This window comes from Phodopus roborovskii, unplaced genomic scaffold (genome assembly GCF_943737965.1).
Source record: "Phodopus roborovskii unplaced genomic scaffold, PHOROB, whole genome shotgun sequence".
Lineage (NCBI taxonomy): Eukaryota > Metazoa > Chordata > Mammalia > Rodentia > Cricetidae > Phodopus > Phodopus roborovskii.
In genome coordinates, this window is record NW_026126443.1 from 1,366,141 (window position 1) to 1,385,578 (window position 19,438).

Consider the following 19,438-nt stretch of genomic DNA (forward strand, 5'->3'; position numbering starts at 1 on the left):
TAAGAACTGACTTCTAATCTCAATTATGATAAAAGGCATTACTAATAAAATAATAAAGAACACATTAGTTCTCACCAATGTATGGGTTTCGTCCTGCTGCTTCGAGAGTTTCCACAGCAGGGAAATGACATTCAGAACTTGCTGCATAACCTGTAGAGGCTCTCGCTCTACACCATTTCCAACAGAAGCAGCTAGTTGTGGAGGCAAAGCTTCAATCCAGCACTCAATTAGCAATGGGATTATTATCTCAATGAATCCTTTCAGATTTTCAGGAGATGACAGGTCTTCATCCACAGCACCTTGTGCTCCCAAGTACCTAATAACGAAGGGTAAGAAGGAAACCAGTTAATGGCTTCACAATGTGTTGCTCACTGCTTAATTTAAATATAAAATACAATAAAATGAAGCACCATGAACTGTCAATTACATTGATCAAAACTAGTAAGAAAAACAAAATACTGAAACAGAAAAGCCAACAGCAAGTTTTAAGTTTTACTTCTAATTAGGCTTTGGCTACAAAGAAAGCGAACTTTTAAAGGACTCCTGCCATTAGGAGTCTTCTAATCAACTCATCATGAATAACTACATGAAAATTATGAAAGGCAAGTATTATGTCTTCCCACCATTCGCCATTAATGGTCAGTAGTTAAAATTCAATATAGGAAAACTGAGTGTGGACATAACTGAAATCCTTACCGTAGCCTGAACTGTGAACTGACATTTGGCTGTGAACCCCCATTTTCATAAACCTGGATCTGTTGCTGGTCGCTGGCATGATCCTTCCAGTTGATAAAAATGGAGTTGCTAGTGGCATGGGGAGTTTCTTTTTGTTCCTGAAGTCCTTCACTTTCTCTCAACCTACTGGATCCATCTGCCAAGGCCTGAAGGAATTTACTGAGTCTCGCTAAGACTTTCAGCCTCCATTGCTGAGAAGTGACTCTCCGATTAGGATTTACAGAAAGAATCCAGGACTGGGATCTGTCTCTATTTATCAGTCCTTTGGACAGCTGCTGATGAGAAATGAGTTCTACAAAATTCTTAAGCAATATACTGCTACGGCCAGTAAGGAGAGCTGGGTAATGTTCCAGCAGAACGTCCAAAACTTTTAAAGAGTCCTCCTGAATTCCTTCAGTAATGTGAGTCATGGCACTAGAGAGATGGGCACTTACCAAAGGAAAAAATGGAGAAATTTGTTCAGTTCGTATTTTGGGGGCCAGGAATTGAAGAAGTTGAACTGCTGCTAACCGTACATTAGCATCTCTATCTGTAAACACAGCAGTCACTTCACTTAATATGTTTGAAAGGTGTGCATCAATTATAAATGGGTATTGAGACAAAAGGTCTTTAAGTCCAAGAAGAGCACTTTGTTTAACACCAGCATTATAGTGATGCATCTGTGACAGCAAATCCTATAAATAAAAATGGAGATTTTAGGTGTGAATATCACTATGTAATACTTTGATGTAAACATTTTAACTAAAACTGCACATTAGTTAAGTATCAATATGTTATTTTCCTTTCTTTAGTTTTTCCAGACAGTGTTTCTTTATGTAGCCTTGGCTGTTCTGAAACTCACTATAGATGAAGCCGGCCTTGAACTCAGATATCTGCCTGCCTCTGGCTCCCTGCTGGGATTAAAGGCATGTGCCACCTACCACCCAGGTCAATATGTATTTTTCAATTGTTTGTTAGCTTTGCTAAGATCAGAAACATTTATTGCAGACCTACTAGGTTCCAAACTTAACAAAATCTTCCTACATGATTTTCACAGGGTGTGTTTTATTCAGAGAATACTATTTAGTAATTTTATTCTCAAGACATATAAAGATATATAATACATATAAAGACAATTCCAAAAATCTTATAAAATCTGAAATACAGCACCATCCTGTATTTCTAATACTGAGCACTTTACAAAAGGGATACTTACTTTTTACTACAAAGCAGGCAATGAGCTATGTGCTACAGTTCAAAAACAACTACCCACAAGATCTCTCTTTTTTTAATATTTGTTATGTATATAGTGTTTTGCCTGGATGTATGCCTTCAGGCCAGAAGAGGGCACCAGATTTCATTAAAGATGGTTATGAGCCACCATGTGGTTGCTGGGAATTGAATTTAGGACATCCAGAAAAGCAGCAGCCAGTGCTCTTAACCACTGAGCCATCTCTCCAGCCTCACCCCAACAAGATCTTATCTTAATCAACTGTAAGAATAGGAAAACCAACAGGCAGTGGTGGTGCACACAGCACTCAGGAGGCAGAGACAGGTGGACAGGTGGATCTCTGGTCTAAAGAGTAAGTTACAGACAGGCTCCGAAGCTACAGAGAAACCCTGTCTCCAAAACAAAACAAAATAGGAAAATCATCCATTAAGAACTTAACAAAAATGAATTAAATGTAAAAACTATTTCCAGGTGACATATAAAGTTAAAAAAAAAAAAGTTAACTATAGGGCAATCACTACAGATTTAGTTTAGCAAAACTTTCTGAAGTAGGAAAGACACAATACCAAGATCAGATATTGGTAACCCAAACATCATCTAACAACATACCACCATATAGCCCTAAGGCAAATCATTTGAGTAAACCTTTTTACAAAACAGTAATATTCTACATGACATGAAAGAATATTTTTCCTATTATCAAAAAAAGTTTACAGTTTACCTTTATGTTAAGTTTTCTATTGTTGGTTGGAAGTGTTCTGTCCTCTTTAAGTTGTTCAGGCAAATGTATCGCCTTTGTCTTAAAGTTTGTAGCCGTAGCATTTTCTAACTTAGGCTTCTTTTTACCAACTTTTAGTTTTACTTTCTGAAAATCATCTTGGCGTTTCCTTTTTTTGGTCATTCTTGAGTGCTGTCAGAAAGAATGGCAACAATGGATTAAGCAAGGATAAGTGGTAAAAGAATAAAAACATTTTCTAGTATTTATATTACTCTAACATCTCAAGCATCACCATGAATCATGGCCATGAACAAAGATGCCAAAGAATTACAATGTACAACAGACAAAACCACCAAAACATTCAAAAATCAGTTTGGTTAAGAAATACTGAAAATGAGTCATTAACAAAAAGGGAAGAATCTTGCTGAAGAACTTTTGCAAGGTTTTCGGAGCCACATAAAACTGTCAATATGCTAAAAAGAAACCTGAAATGGCTGCTTTGTTAGAATGCACCACAGAAGCAGCTCACAGCACCCAGAATTTAGCAATGTTTTAAAAATTATTATTCAATGCAGTCGATAATTAGGAAGTTTCAGGATCAAAAGATGGATACAATAAACAAACAAGGAGCAAGGAAAGCCAAGTAAAGCTCAAGAGTAGGGAATAAGCCTGATAAGGACAGAAGTGAAGGCACAGGCATTATGAACATCAGGCAAAATTCAGGCTAGTCATAAACAAAAGACAGTATCCACCCTCTGTTCAACCCTGGAACAATATAAAAGGAAACGCTATGTAAAAGTAATAAGGAAAAGACTAGCTAGGCCACTGTTATAATAAATAACTCAGGCATAACTAGATCACCTTGCACCATTTTCCTATCTGACACTACACTCTTACAAGTTCCATTCCAATCTTGTTAACCAACTCTTGGATCTGCATGCTCCCTACTCATTCCTATGTCACTAGCTTTAAAAGTCCTATTTCTACCCTAGACTATGCAAGTTTTCTTACTGGTAAATGCTTTTGTCTCTAGTGTCTCCTCTTTGACCCCTGACCATGATCACCAGACAGCTTTCTAAACACAGATGTGACAAGGATAAGGAGCTTTCAATTATTCTTTATAAATGGTACACTTCTTACCATGGCATGGTAGTCGCTAACATGGTTCCAACCACCCTCTCTGGCTATATCTTCCCCATAAGTGAACTTCAAATAATTTTTTAAAATGATAGTAACTACTTCAGTCTGGAACCAGTTCAGCTCTTCTTGAAGCTGCTTTCACATGCTTCAAAAAATAATGAATTCTATCTTCCACTGCACACCCAGTTGAGCATCTCAGGAGTAAATAAAACTACTTCTGATCTAACATAATCTCTTCATGAATGAATGTTTACAGGGCTAGGAAAAAATGAATGAATTAAACTATGACATCATATCCAAATTGTGGGATTTTACTACCTTAAGATCCATTAAGTAGAAGTTGCCTACACAGGGGGGTTAGAGCTGATTTGGAAGGGAGCACATGCATGATAGACTGAGGCAGGAAGATTGCCTGAATGCAGGAACTTGAGAAGCCTGGGCCAACAGCAAAATGCCATCGAAATTTAAAAAAAAAAAAAAAAAAGAAAAACTATTTCTAGAATCAGTATGATTCTTATCCAAACTGATATATTCTACTGTGCCTCAGTTTATCTATAAGGCAACATACAGACCTTATTAAATACATTAAATAAGCATTTGCCTTGTTCAAACCACACTCAGAAGCTGTAATCACAAGTTAAAATACATAAGCACAACATGCATGTGTTGCATATATTAGTCCCAGGATACATACCAAACATTCAAGCCTCACAAACCGAGAAGGCCCCAGTATTCATCTGGCCATTTTTAATACAAAACTGGCTTTTATCTATTAAACAAGCACAGGCTATAAGCTTTTCTTACAATTTTAATCAGTAGTGCTTCCAGAGATAAAAGTAAACCATACACAATGCAGAGCAAAATTGATCCTGTGATATATTTCTCACATCATCTACTGGGCACTCTTTCACATGTCATGGATCTCTAGCAGTCTACATCACAATTCACTTTGAATATGGATGTCAAATCATGCCATGTTATCCATCACTTTAAATGCACGCTAGTGTATCTGCTAAAGAAAATTATGAGGGCCAATGGTTCTTCACTGACTTTAAAATTTCAACGAGTATTTACAGAACCACACAGGCAAAATTTTTCTACTAGGAACTTTCAAAGTTCCAGCAGCAACAGCTATCAATTGTCATTTAAATTTTTTATTAACAAAAAATCAAATCGTTCTAGTAGGTCAAAACACTTCCACAGCACCGAGTACAAGGAAGAGACTCCAGCCTCGGGGCATGAGCTTCACATCACCTTTTGCAAGCACACACAGGTAACTCCTGCTGCGGGTCAGTCTTGGAGTTAACCTGGGCGGATGTAGACTGCAACTTAAGCAAACTCGAAGTCGTTTGCCCTGAGGCCCCCTCACTACCTTTCCTTATTTCCAACTCCTCCCGCGATCCAAAGGGTGGGTGGCTGGGGGGATACCAAGGGAAAAGCAAGCATGCAGCAGTTGGCCTGTGGTTTTTTTTTTGTTGTTGTTGTTTTTTTTTTTTTCCTCCTCTCCAATCCCTCGCGTCTCGAGCGCTCCTTCAAATTCGAGGGGCCAGAAATGGAGGGCTCTGACATAGTGGAGAGGAACGCAACGATCAGATCCGCCCACTCCAGCTTTCGAGCTTGCACAACAGAAATGGAACCCCCGTTTCTGTTCATTTTTATTTTTTTTTTTATTTTTTTTTCAAAGGAAGCCATGGCTCCTGCACCTCGGCGAACGTTGTGTGGAGCCCCTCGCCCGAGCCCCACACGCCGGCCTAACACTTGCGGGCCCACGGCAGTCGGAGTGCTTAGTGGGCCCTTGGCCGGCTCACAGGCTCGCGGAGGACAGCGGGTACCCTGGCCGTCCGCCTCACTGCCTGGGCCGCGCGTGTCCGCGCCCCGGTAGGGCCGGGCAGGACCGGCGGGCTCCACTCACCTGAAAGCCCGGACCGAGCCGGGCCGCGGAGACAAGGCGGAGAGAGAGCGAGCGCCAAGCCCCACGGGGCAACGCCGTGTGCCGCCGGCCGCGGGCTTTTCGCTGGCTCCCGGAGCGTGTTTTCAAATCGCCTCGTCCTCACGCGGCCGCGTCTCCTTCCGCCGCCCGGAAGTGGGGCCCCGCCCTCGCTTCGCTCACGTGACCGCGGGCGGCAGCCGCGCGCAGCTGGAGGGCGGGCCCAGGTTAGCACGCCACGCCCCCCACCCACACACACACACACACACACCCACCCCAGCCAAGAGGTGCTGCGCAGGAGGCAGGGGAATTGAGCCCCGCTGGCTCAGTCAGGTCTTAGAGCATCTCCAGGTTGGAGGATGTTGGCTGGAGGCGGCCTTCTCCCCAAGGCCCACAGTTGTTCACACTTGGAGCTACAACCAGAGAAAAGTATAAAGTGAACTTAACTGAGGAAGGAAAAAGTTCCTGACAGCAAAGATAGCATTTTGGGAAGGGTAACCAGGGCGAAAGCAGAGTAGATAAATGCTTAGAAGGTTACGAACTATATATACATAGTAGCGGTGTCCTGGAAACCTTAGCATAGGATTTTCCCTGATACAACATTTTCAGCAACAATTTACTCAAAGTAAGTGGACTTGGAGAATTTGAGACATTAAAATGCTTACAAAGAAGATGAAGAAAGAACCTTTTGAAAACAGTACTCTCCAAAGACTGACTTAGTTATGTATAAGAATAAGCATACAGATAAGGAGTGTCAGCCTCAATTCAAATTGATCTTTACAGCTTCCTATATATAAGACCTAGTAAAGCCTTGAACCTTATATTAAGCCTCAATATACTAGAAAGGGATAAAGCAGTAATATCTGAATTTAGGAGACCCAAACACCAGAATTATGACCACATCTGCTCTGTGATAATGGATAAAGGATAAATCCCAAGGGGCTGAAGAGGTGGCTCAGAGGTGGCTTAAGAGCACTGGCTGCCCTTCTAGAGGACCTAGGTTGAGTTCCCAACACGCTCATGGCAACTCACACCTGTCTATAACTCCAATTCCAGGGCTTCTAACACTTTCACATTGACAAACATGCAGGCAAATCACCAATGAACATAAAATAAAAATAAATTATATATTTAAAAGCAAAATAGAATAAATCCCAAAAACCCACCACCACCATCTGTCATGGGAGTTACTGACATTATATGGTACATAAAACCAGGGGGAAAAAAAGGATAAAGGCTTGCTCCTATCTAGACATGTTCCCTGAACTCCAGAATGCTGCCAGCTTATTCAGAACTTCCTTCAGCTTTGCGATGTATATCTATCGCAAGGTCAACATGGTCCAAAAGCTGACTCCTGACATCCCTCCTGAAGTCTTTTCCTTCCAGTTACTCAAGCCAAAACCTTTATGGTTTGGTGCTGGCATCTATCACCTATCACATCTGGCTTCTAATCCATGAGGAGAGCCTGTTGACTCTGCCTTCCATTATTCATCACCATCTCCCTGGCTATCTCCAAGGTCCACACCACCTCCTGATCATAGCAAAGAGCCAGGAACACAATCCTCTACGTTCTTTGACTCTCTTACCCATACAGTCTAGCATTTGCAGAGCAGCTCTGAGATTATTTTGAATTATAAGGCAAACCAAGTCACTCTCACACTTAAAACACTTGGTGGTTCCCCATGTTATCAGAAGTAAAATCTAGTGGCGGTCTCAAGTCCTACCATATTTCCACAGTCCTTAACCTCTGAGCATTGGCTTGATGTTTTCCCTCTGTCCCCGACATTCACTTGTTTGCTTTCCTTAAATACATGAAACATGTACCCACTTGCCTTTTTGAGTTAGACCTTCCTTTTATCGTTTCTGTCTGCCTGAAACACACGAAAGAGGACAGAAGAGAAGGAGGGGGAGGACAGGGAAATTTCTGTCTACCCTCCAGAGAAACAGAGGGAAAGAGAAAGGGAAGAGGAGCATAAGTGGGCGAGGTCTTTCTTAAAAGGGGTCCTTTACACCTGTGTCCAGACTAGTAGTCATGGAACTTTGGACTGTCCAGGGTACTGCCTGAGTACATTCTGACAGGGGCAGGCCAGCATAATGCCTCAGTCCTTACAGTTTATCTCAGGTATTTTTATCACAGTGATGAAAAGTGACTAACACATTTGCTAAACAGGTACATTCCCCTTGATTTTTTTAAACTGTGTGTGCCAAACAAAGTATTTATGGATAGGTTGTTAGTTTATTGCCTCTAGTTTAAAACAAGAAAACTATGAACATAAACACGGGCTTTCCCAACTCTTAAGTAAGGAATTCTGCAGTTACAAAGAATGTCTACTTGGAGATCTTTAATACATAACGAACACTAATTAACAAGATCCTTGACCTAGGCCAGAAAAACACTGTAATGAACAGGCAATCTAGAATATATAGGGGGCTCCATTCCCCACCCTTTCTAATTGACCACACAAGTTTTTGTTTCCTGTGTCTGTTATAAAAAAGAATTGGCTAAAATAATAGAAATATATTGACTCTTAGATGTGGACATCAGAGACAGATGAAATCAAGACCCCAGCAACGTTGATTTCTCCTGGGGACCGTGAGGGAGAATCTGTCCTGTGCCTCTCTTCTGGTGGTCTTAGATAGTCATTGCAGACTCTGTTCTCTGTGTATCTGTATATCATCTAACCTCTAGGCATGCCTGTGTATATGTTCAGGCTTCCTATTTTCACAAATTGATGCAAACTATGGATCTTTGAATAATACATTCTGGGGGTCTTGATCAGGTTCCTTTTCTCCAGCAGTTAATGAATTAAAAGGCAGGGAAAATCTGAAGCACAAACAGCAGAAACATCTCAAGCACCACATACAGAATGAACAGTAGGAGAAAAAAAATATATTGGGAATGAAGAAACACCTTCAGTATGCATGCAGTAGACACAGGGGGAAAAAAGACTCTCTGTAAAGCAGGAAAACCAGTCTCTGCTGGAGCACTGGTGGCTCAAAGTCTCTCAGGGATTCAGTGTTGGTCAATTTGAAGAAAGCTAGGGTGGTTGATTGACTCTACTCAGAACTGCTATGTGACACACCCTGAGTAGTCCTTGAACTTGTTGAGCCAGTCTATCAGGAGTTGAAAGCCTACAAGGCCTTTGTTTTAAGCTGCCAGACTTTGGCCTCAAATCAAGATGAGGAAGAAGCTGGCCATCTTGGAAATTTGAGATCTTTATCACCTTGCCATGGCCCCTCTGCCTCTCTGCCTCTCTGCCAGAGAGTCTGCCTAACCCCTGGTCTCTCATAAGAACACCACCAACCACACAGGATTTAACATGTCCTCGTGATCGCACCTTGGTCATCCCTTGTGAGGACCTCATTTTCACATCAAACCCTGAGGAACTTGGGCATTAGAATGTAAAATTATCCTCCAGGGGACACACTTCAATCTGTACAGCCATCAAGACCTGTGTCCCTACCTCTCTACAGTATCTGAACAGCTTTTTTTCCCTTTTTGTCTGTGCTCAAAAGCATCATAAAATCCTACTTTATGTAATTACTTTTTGTACAGTGGAATTGCTGATCATTAAGCTAGTGTCCCTTCATTTCAAAGACACTGTCTGTGCTGCATAGGGAGATCTCCACTGAAGGAAAATGCAAACAGAAACAAACAGAAAATGTCAAATAGATACTTGAAATATCAAAAACGGAAGGACACTGAATTACCACAAATAAACAACAGGAAGTATAGCTACTTCCCATAAAACAAAGATAACAAAGGGACAGACAGAGTAGATGATAAAATGTATTTAGAGATAGAGTTCACTGGAATAGATATCAGACTTCCAGAGGCATGAACATGTGCGGTCCCAGCTGGCTATTGTTGCTGAGGTGGTTTAGTGACACCTTTGCAGGAAAACCTGCAAAGAGCAATCAAGGACAGCCTTAGAACTGTGTGGCCACCTAGTAGCCATTCATTGCCCATGCTCAAAGAACAAGCAGGAAAAAGCAACTCCCTCCCCTCTTTCTCCTCTGCTGTCCTACTGCAGACTCCCATGGGCAGACACCAGCAGGGAGTCAACTAGCAAAGAAGAAATGAATGTGGTTTATGAATTCCAGACCCAGCATCTCAAAGCAGAATGCACATAGGTAGCTTTGAAGCTGAGGGCCACAAATTTAATGATCAGCTCATCAACACTATAAAAATTAAAAGACTAGTGTAAAAGAACAAATTCACAGGGGAAGAATTATACAACCCCTAAGTAATGTAAGAGGTCAGAGAGTTTTTTTTTTTTTTTTAAAGCAGGAAGCCTAGGACATACTAAAGAAAAAATAAGTATGTTTCCCAACATTAGAAAGCATTAAATAGGGTGAGTATGTAACTTAGTGGTAAGGCACTTGCCTGGAATATGTTAGACCCTGGATGTGATCTCTTGTCCAGAAAATAAATTAAATGTAATGTTTAATTTTAAAAGAGACAAAAGTTATGAATAGCAATTCACAGCAAATTACTGAAATCATCAATGAGCAGTGATATCAACAAAACAGTGAGCAGACTGTTGAAGCTCACTGGGCTATGGCCATTTAACTCCAATATTTCTCTGATCATTTTTTTGTCCAGATGGCCGACCTCTTGGTGAGGTTGGTCTATTGGAGGCACCCACTAATTAATGTGTTGGGGTTAAAGTGTGTTTTTGCAACTAGTAGTTATTTGTTTTATGACACTGGTTCACTAGTTTTTGAAATGTATGTGTTTAGAAATGTAATGTCCTAAAGATGAATTGTTCCTCTAGTCTGTATGAAGTATCCTTCTTTCTTCTGACTAGTTCTCTAGAGAACTTGCTAGGTGGCCACACATTTCTTTCAGTCTGCTTTTATTATGGAAAGCTCTTCTTTCTCCTCCAATTATATCTGAAAATTTCCAGTAGGCAGCCACTAAAAAACATTTTTAAAAATACAACTTTCTGCCCCTCAAAGGTGGTGCACACCTTTAATCCCAGTACTTGGGAGGCAGAGGCAGAGGCCAGCCTGGTTTACAAAGTGAGTTCCAGGACAGCCAGTGCTGTTATATATAGAAACCCTGTCTTGGGGGTGAAAAACAACAAAAACCCAGAATAACCAAAGCACAACTTTCCTGGGGCTGGAGAGATGGCTCAGTAGTTTAAACCACTTGTTCAATCCCCATCCTCTCAACTCACAACTGTCTGTAACTCCAGTCCTAGGGAATCTGACACTCTCTTCTGGCCTCTTGTAGACAAAAGGTTCACTTGTGGCATGTGGTGCACAGACATACATGCAGGTGAAACATCTATACACATAAAATAAATAAATAAAATTATATGATTCTGTCATACGAATTTCAAGATTTGCCAGTCTTTAGAGAGTGAGTGGGGTGAGAAAAGATGACATAAAGGGGAACCAGGGAACCTTCAAGGGTATTAGAAATGACCTATTCTCTGACCAGGGTGTGGCTTACACAGGGCCATATATTTTCAAAGTTCATAAGCCATTTTCTTAGGATCTCTGTGACTCATGGCTTTAAAAGTCAAGAATTATGGCTTTATGACACAAGCCGCTATTTCACCACTTTCATTAAAATAGTTGCTTTATTTGTACACATTTATTATTGACTTATTGATTTAGTATATATATTTTACACATAATTCCAAACTTCTCAAGATGATTACATGGTTTCTGAATTATGTAACATATATGGCTTATTGCTAGGAGCAGTTAAGTAACTTAACCATGTCACACAGCTAATTGATGACATCTTGTCACAACACTGTTAAGTCTCTCTTATTTCAGATGCCATTTATGATTCAGTCTCATAAATAGAAAAGAACTGTACTGGTTAGAGTTAACATTTACTTGACCTTCACATAATTTTGACATAATTTCAGACTCATGACCTATAGAACTGTGAGATAAAAAATGGTTATTACCCCAAGCCTCTGTGTCTTCAGGAACTTGTCATACCAGCAGCAATAAAACAATAGATGCTTTTGTTTTATTCCAAATCGGGTACCAGCCACTGCTAAAGAGCTTCCCATGAAGTATGCTATAGTAACCCCCAAATCTGTAGTACTATGCAATGTTGCATTAGATGTTGAACGTACATCTAAAAAAAAAAAAATGTAATCAGGAAGAGAAGGAGATATGAGCATTGTGAATTCGAGGTCAGCCTAGGTTACATAGCAAGTTGGAACCTACACTACATAATGAAACTCTCAAAAAAAAAAAAAAAAAAAAAAAAGCAAAATGTGAAAGGAGAGAGAAGGAAAAGAATTATTATTTTCTGAAGAATCTTTGGATGGCTAGCCAGGAAGTCATCCAAGCAACTGCAAGTAAAAGGCCATGTTGTAATAGCATGGGAGGACACTTCATGGACCTCCACAGATGGACAATGAACTTGGTCATTCCCCAAAGGAAACGTGCTCAGAAAGTGTTTCTAGAAAAATGTTTCCCTTGTAGCTTAAAGCAGGAGCAGAGTGAGAATAAACATAAAAATAGATAATGTCAACAAATTAGCTCAAATTAAATGCTCCATTTCCTCTCCACTCTGAATATTCATGGCTCATTTGGTAAAACCCTCTACATGTCTGGTGAGATAGAAGCCATCTAATATAAACTTTTTAAAACTATCTGGAAAAGCTACACTGGTGGGAAAGCATGACTAGGGATACAGGGTAGCACTTTGCCTGGAGGAAGCAATCACGGGCTATTTCAGACGTGAACAGGTGATCCCCACTGGTGAAAGTTTATAGAACTATTCATAAACAAAAGGGGATGACTTCAGAGACACAAGCAAGATTACCCAAATAAAGGCCAGAGCCAGCTATAGTGACACAGACCTACAATTCCAGCTGCTCAGGAAACCGAGGCAGGAAAAATGGCATGGTTAAAGCCAGCTTGAGCAATTTAGAAAGACTCTGCCACATATTTGTCTTGAAAAAGGTCTGGGACTGTTGTTAGCTAAGGGGGAGAATGCTTGCCTGCATGTGCAAGGCCATGGGTTTGATTCACAGTGGAGAAAAACAGTGGACTGAGAATGTTATCAGTGTTTGACAGTAGTGAGTAACTGGCTTCTCCATTCTCAAGTGGATCCTTAAGAACTGTACCTAAACTGGCCTGGTGTTGGTGACACACACCTTTAGTCCCAGCACTCAGGAAACAGAGGCAGGAGGATCTCTGTGAGTTCAAGGCCAGCCTGGTCTACAGAGCTATTTCTAGGACAGGCTCCAAAGAAATACCCTGTTTAGGAAAACCAAAAATTATACCTAAACTCACTGGTAACGTGTCTTTCTCTGTCCCATCAGGCATCTCCCAAATAAAGACATGAAGACTTCTTATTAATTTTGAAAGCTCAGCCTTATCTTAGGCTTGTTTCTAACTAACTCGTATAACTTAAATTAACCCATTTCTATATATCTACATGCTGCCATGCAGCTCATGGCTTTTTCCTCTCCTCCTGAATGTCCTGCCTCCTCTCCTCTGTCCTCTCTGGTATCTCTCCCCTAGATTCATCTTCTCTTCTTTTCTCTCTGCCTGGAAGTCCCCTCTAGCCTCATCCAGACTAGCTATTAGCCATTCGGCTCTTTATTAAACCAATCCAAAGGGGTCTTAGCAAAGATACATCTTCACAGTGTACTAAAAAATATTCCACAACACTTACTTCCAACAGGCTGGTGTCTGAGCCCATGAACAGGTGGCATCTACTCCGTGTCTTTCTAATGCTAAAGCCCTGAAGGTTTATCCTTAACGTCCAAAGTTACTCCCACTATCACTAATAAAAATAGAGCAGCAAGTCTCATTGTTAGAAAGCAATTCTGGCTCAAGCACAACCACAGCTCTTCACAGAACATCAAAGAATGGATGAGCCATGAAGCTGGTGTCTGCCTATGAGATCCAGCCAACACATTGACCCACATCTGAGGGCAGTTCAGATAGTTCGTGAATCATATATTGTTTACATTATGTGCCTCTCTAGTCTTATTTTTAATAAAGCTTTATTTTTATTTTTATTTCTTTGAATTAGTCATATCTATAGAGGCATTTGATTGATAGATTTCAAGATGTTGTGGTGACAGTGTGTGGTAATTGCAGAAAATGCTCACTGAAAATTAACACTTTTATTGAGAGCTAAATTTATAAATCAAAGCACACAATAGAAATCAATATCATACTTCACAATTAAGAGGTGGATTTGAATTAAAAGGATATCTATTTAAAAAAATAAACTGCTGGGACTGGGGGTGTAGTTCATTGGCAGAATGCTTGCCTAAAATGTACTAGGCGCTGGGTTTAATCACTAGCACTGAAAATAGGAAGGGAGACAGGGAGGGAAAAAAGAGAGAGGAAGGTAGGGAGTGAGGAAACTGTTTATAATATTTAAGACTTTTCAATATTAGAGCATTAGCTTTATGCCCCAACCTTATTTCTTCCTATTGTAACTGAGCCTTTCTCATAGCTGTAATGTGATTTTACAATGAAGATATGTTTCTAAATGATAGATCCAGATACACAATCAGTCCCATCAAGATTTACACAGGAGTATTTAATTCAATATGACATCTAAATAGAAAAAATCATGGCCAAAGTCAAGTTTTCATGGCTGATTTTGCATGCCTAGATAATCTTTAAAGGAACCCTGATGTTGTAGACAACATTATGAGGATGTTTATGGTTTAAGTCTGATGGGTCCTCTAAAGGTTTCCAATTTGAAGGCTTGGAGGCCTTCAATTTTTGAGAAACTTTAGAAGGCTTAGGAAGTGTAGCCTTGCTCTGTGGATCCCCCTCACCCAAATACAAAGGGCAGGAAAGCTTGGGGATGGTACAACAAGAAGATGGATGTTTGCAATCTGCAAGAGGATTATTGCGGTTAAATAAGGATCAGGATAAACAAATAGGCCGAATAGATGTTTAATCAGGGAGAAATAACTTACAGCCTAGACAGATGAACACCAGCAAGTTCCACCAGATGCTCTCTTCTCTGTGTCCCACCAGCCAGAGAGTGTTCCCTGGCTCCTCCTCAGACCTCCTTCCACAGGTCACTTCCACCCATGGCTCCACCCCAAATGGGCGTGGTCAGTGCCACAGAAGGAAACAAAGTGAATATCCCACTACAATTCTCCTTTTAGTCTAAAGAAAAGATTTAGGCTTGATACAAAACTATATACAAAACAGTGAATAACAAGAGTGCTCTAAGAAAAGGAATATTGACCTACATAATCTAGTCCTAGGGTGAAGGCACAACGGAGTTTACAATAGAGTTGTCCTAAGCTGGAAAACTTAAGTGTAGTACCTAATATATCTAACTAGGAAGAGAGAATAATAGTTGTGATAGTTTAATCTTCAACCTCATCAAGACCTAAGAAGGAAAATAACCTTCTGCGCAACAGGAAGTGCAGATGGACAACTTCTAAAAGGTGCAGTGGGAACAGAAACAGCAAGCTATGTGGACAATCATCCAAGGTCTCACAGCAATGTTGGTACACCCAGTTTTGGCTAAGGCCAAGAGAACTTGACAGACCACAACAACAGCAGGAAGATAGAAAGGCTGTCTTACCCTGACTTGGCAAGGTTCAGCAGTCTTCTATATTTGTCTCCTGCAAGCACATAGGACTGCATGTCCAAATCAGTGGTCAAGGTGGGGGCAGTTCTTTGCCCAAGAGGCCATTAGCTGAGGCGCCCACGTGGCTAATAAGAACTTCCACTAAAAATTTAACAAAAGCTTTAAAAAGGGTTTTAAAAGCAAAAGAACAGAGACAAGCAAGGTTTCTTACTAACAGCATTTTTCTCGGTTGGACTCTGCTTTGGGAGAGACAAGCAGATATTTGCGCGGCTCCTTTAAAGAAGGATACCTGACTCAGCATAAGCAGCAAAAAAACCGCATGGATTTTAAGAAACTCTGCTCACAATTTACTGGTGTGCCTGAGAGCTGGCAATGGCAATGACCACATCTCCAAGCCGGCAGCATGCTGCTGGATGCAGCATAGACCAAGGCGGTGAGCTCAGCTCTCAGTGCTGGCGATAAAGGTACCCGCCAAACCGCAGCAGACACAGCTATGACATTCATTTTAGCAATGTTGTTTACCAGATAAAAGACTCGTGGCCACAAAAAGATAAAGATTTACAATAAAGACAGATTCACATTAAGAAAAAGCACTAAAGTTTCACAGTGTGTTCTAAAATATATGTAGGCTTGGGAGAGAAAAGGAATAAAATGGTTTTAAATAGACAGAGAGGAGCTGGGTGTGGTGGCACACACCTTTAATCCCAGCACTCGGGAGACAGAGGCAAGCAGATCTCTGTGATTTACAAGTAAACCTAGTATGCAGAGTAAATTCCAGGACAGATAAGAGTTACACAGAGGAAACCCTGTCTCAAAAAATAAAAAAAAAATAGAAGTAGAAAAAACAGAGTAATAAAAAGGCCACATAAAGATGGGAAGCACAAAAATAATGTGGATACTATATGCTGTCTTTATATCGTTTGACTGCTGAGGAAACAACTGTTAAAGGAAATACTGCTGGATTAATTCAATTTATATATTTTAAAAATGCTTTGACTCCAAAATTTAAGTTCAAGGACAAGTTACTGGGGGAAAGGATTTCTATTTTTGTTTCAACAGAAAATAAAAATCTGTGAATTCCTTCCAGACTAATGTGGCTTGATCAAGCCAGACCCCCTGAAACAGTGTTCCTGGTGATCCAACATTTAGAACAGCTTGGACAAGGCAGCCAGGACTTCTGCATCTTTTTAGGATTCCCCAATGACAGCGCCCCCTATCAGCAGGAAGTAGTTTGGAAAGAACGATGCCCAAATTCCCAAATAGTGTTTATAAATGTTTGTTTTCATTTAAATGGGGTTAGTTATAAATGGTTAATGATCATAGCCAATTCTTTTTAAAGGTAAAAAGGGAATTATGGTATAGATATGAATACTTTGTTTTGGAATGGATTTTCATTTATTGATACAATTTAAGGTCAATTTAGTGATGTGTATATTTCTCCTTTTGTTTAGGTATTGTGTTTATATAGCTCATTTAGAAATGTAATATATAATGTAGTACAGATTATAGATAATTACCTATGATAGTCAAAGCTTAGAGTTAAGTTATTTAGTTTTTCAAGATATACAGAGATATATTTGAGATAGATAGGCATTCTTCAAACCTTTCAAAGACCTACAGAATATGGCATTTAAAATGATTTAGGGTTTTTCTTGACAGTGAGACATAACTGTTCCTAGCAACACACCTGTGTCAGAAAGGAAGATGAACATTAAAGAAACTCATAATGGAGTTTGCTTTCAATATGGCAAGACCAGCCATTTGGACAAGATAACTGCTGTTGTCTGGACTGTTTGACTTTATGCTGTATAAACTGGACATGCAGGACCCACAGAAAAGTGACTGCTAAAACAAGATGGACATTGCTACAGAATTCCTGCTTCATGGAAGAGTCTGCCAGACAGCTGCAGAGAAAAATGACTGACAAACTGCCAATACAAGAATACAGTTTAAAGTTTCCTACTTTGCTGAAGAGTCTGCTAGACACACTATGGCCTATGGACTGAAGATGGAAGATTACAGAAGAACTTCAGGTGACTGACAAGGCAAGATGTCTCTGTCATTTCTAGAGTTTATGTACTATCCTTCTGTGGTCTTTGAAGGAGTTGAAGACAGATAGTTATAGTTTTCCTTAGTTAGGATTAAAGATAAGTTACATATAAGATTTCAGACTCACAAAGGTAGGATAGATGATGTAATATTTTCTTAAATCTTGCTAAATGTTAATGGACTAAATATTGTTAACTGTGATTCTTGATAACTGTTGTGTTATATATTTTGCAATATATAAGAAAAGAGGGGATGATGGGAGATGTCATTCTGTAAATATGTTTCTCATACTGGCTAATGAATAAAGTACTGTTGGCCAATAGGAAAGGAAGATAGGAGGGACTAGGAGACAAGGAGGAAGGAGAAAGGAGGAGTCAAGATGGAGAGACTGGAGAGAATAATAGTCCAGGTCCACTCCCGGGTAAGATAAGACCACGTGGAGATTAATAGAAATGGGTTAATAATTAAGACAGAGCTAGCTGATAAGAAACTAGTACCTGGCCAACAACATTATATCAAATACAGAGTCTTGGTGTGTTAATTGGGGCTGGCGCGGCGGCAGGACCAGACCAGCTGAGGGTGGAAGACCTTACTCCTTACAGAGGACCCTCACCAAAAACGGTCTGTGCTGTCTGATTCTTTGCCTTGGACTTCCAGCCACTAGGACACAAAGCCCTGTTGTCTAAATGCCACTGAGGTACTTGCTGGAACCCAAATCAATCAAGATACACAAAAGGTATATGTGTACGTTCGTGTGCATTCTTAGGAATCTACAGAAAAGTGTATGCATTTTTAACAAAAAGAGAGGTATTTATGTGTCCTTATAAAATTTAAGATAATTTTTTTCTACACTAGTATTTAGATATATTTTATAGTTGGTTAAATTAACATGTATTAGGTTACTGAAATGTAAAATGAGAAGATGCTCTCCATCACTAATTGTTGTAAAACTGCAACACTACCTCATAACCATTAAGATGGCTATCATGAGCTGCGCGGTGGTGACACACACCTTTAATCCCAGCATTCTCGTGAGGCAGTCAGGCAGATGTCTGTGCATTCAAAAACAACCTGGTCTATTAAGCAAGTTCCAGGACAGCTAACCCTGTTACACAGAGAAACCTTGTCTTGAAAAGAAAAAAGCAAAAACAAAAACAAAACAAACAAACAAACAAAGATGGCTACCATGAAAAATAAATCTGAAAATAGTAAAAGTTGGCAATGGAGAAATTGTGAAACCTTGTACACTGTTGGCATATAAAATAGTTCAGTCACTATAGAAAACAGTATGATAATTTCTCAATAGGTTAAAATTTGAATTAACACATGAGCCAACAACTTCCCAAAAAACTGAGATACCTATACAAAGAATTTGTTCATAGCAGTAACATTTACTGTAATCAGAGGATGTAATCAATGTAAATGTCTATTGATTGATGGAAGGTTAAAGAAAATATGGTCTGTACAAAAAATAGAAAGTTATTCAGGCTTTAAAAAGGAATGAAATTTTGATATGTGCTATAACATGGATAAGCCTTGACAGCGCTATGCTACATGAAATGAGCCAGTCACAAAAAAGACAATTACTGTATGATTCCACAGTGGGAAATCAAACTCATCAAGACAGAAAGCAAACTGGTGTTGCTAGGAAGTGGTAGAGTTATTGGTGCTAGGGGGGTGGGAAGTTACTGTTTAATAAGCATGGACCTTCAGTTCTGCAAAATGGAGCATCCTGGAGACAAGGCACATCACATCTAGTGGTTTTCACTGCTGAACCACACACTTAAGAAGAGCTAAGATGCTTTTTAATGTTTTACATGAATTTAGATTGTAAGCCCTTCTAATTGGTACTCTTTTCAACTTTATTAATTCTATTTCTGCCATTTTGGTAAGTGAAAGCTTTTCTTGTGAATTACTCAAGGGAAGAAAATTAGAGGGAAAAAAAAATTAATGGAGGCACCAGCTATAGGTTCCAGAGTTCTGTAATTTGTTATCCCAAGGTGTTCATTATCCTTCAGGATCACAGTCAACAATGCAAACAGTACAGTTCAGAAATAAAACCTTAGCTATGTCTACTCTCCATGCCTCCACAGTCTACCA

General features: G+C 39.9%; 2 protein-coding genes across 2 annotated transcripts in view; both read right to left on the reverse strand.

The window, feature by feature from the left end:
- Tex10 (testis expressed 10) overlaps nucleotides 1-5,902 on the reverse strand; it is a 45,007-nt gene extending 39,105 nt beyond the window's left edge. The window contains exons 1-4 of the mRNA XM_051187775.1: nucleotides 5,716-5,902; nucleotides 2,667-2,855; nucleotides 697-1,409; nucleotides 76-316 (exon numbers count right to left, since the gene is read on the reverse strand). Of these exons, the coding sequence (XP_051043732.1) occupies nucleotides 76-316; nucleotides 697-1,409; nucleotides 2,667-2,846 (1,134 nt within the window). The 5' untranslated portion in view covers nucleotides 2,847-2,855; nucleotides 5,716-5,902. The remainder of the gene's footprint in view (nucleotides 1-75; nucleotides 317-696; nucleotides 1,410-2,666; nucleotides 2,856-5,715) is intronic.
- LOC127224676 (bile acid-CoA:amino acid N-acyltransferase) overlaps nucleotides 1-19,438 on the reverse strand; it is a 1,166,658-nt gene that overhangs the window by 307,579 nt on the left and 839,641 nt on the right. The gene's annotated exons all lie outside the window — the stretch shown is intronic.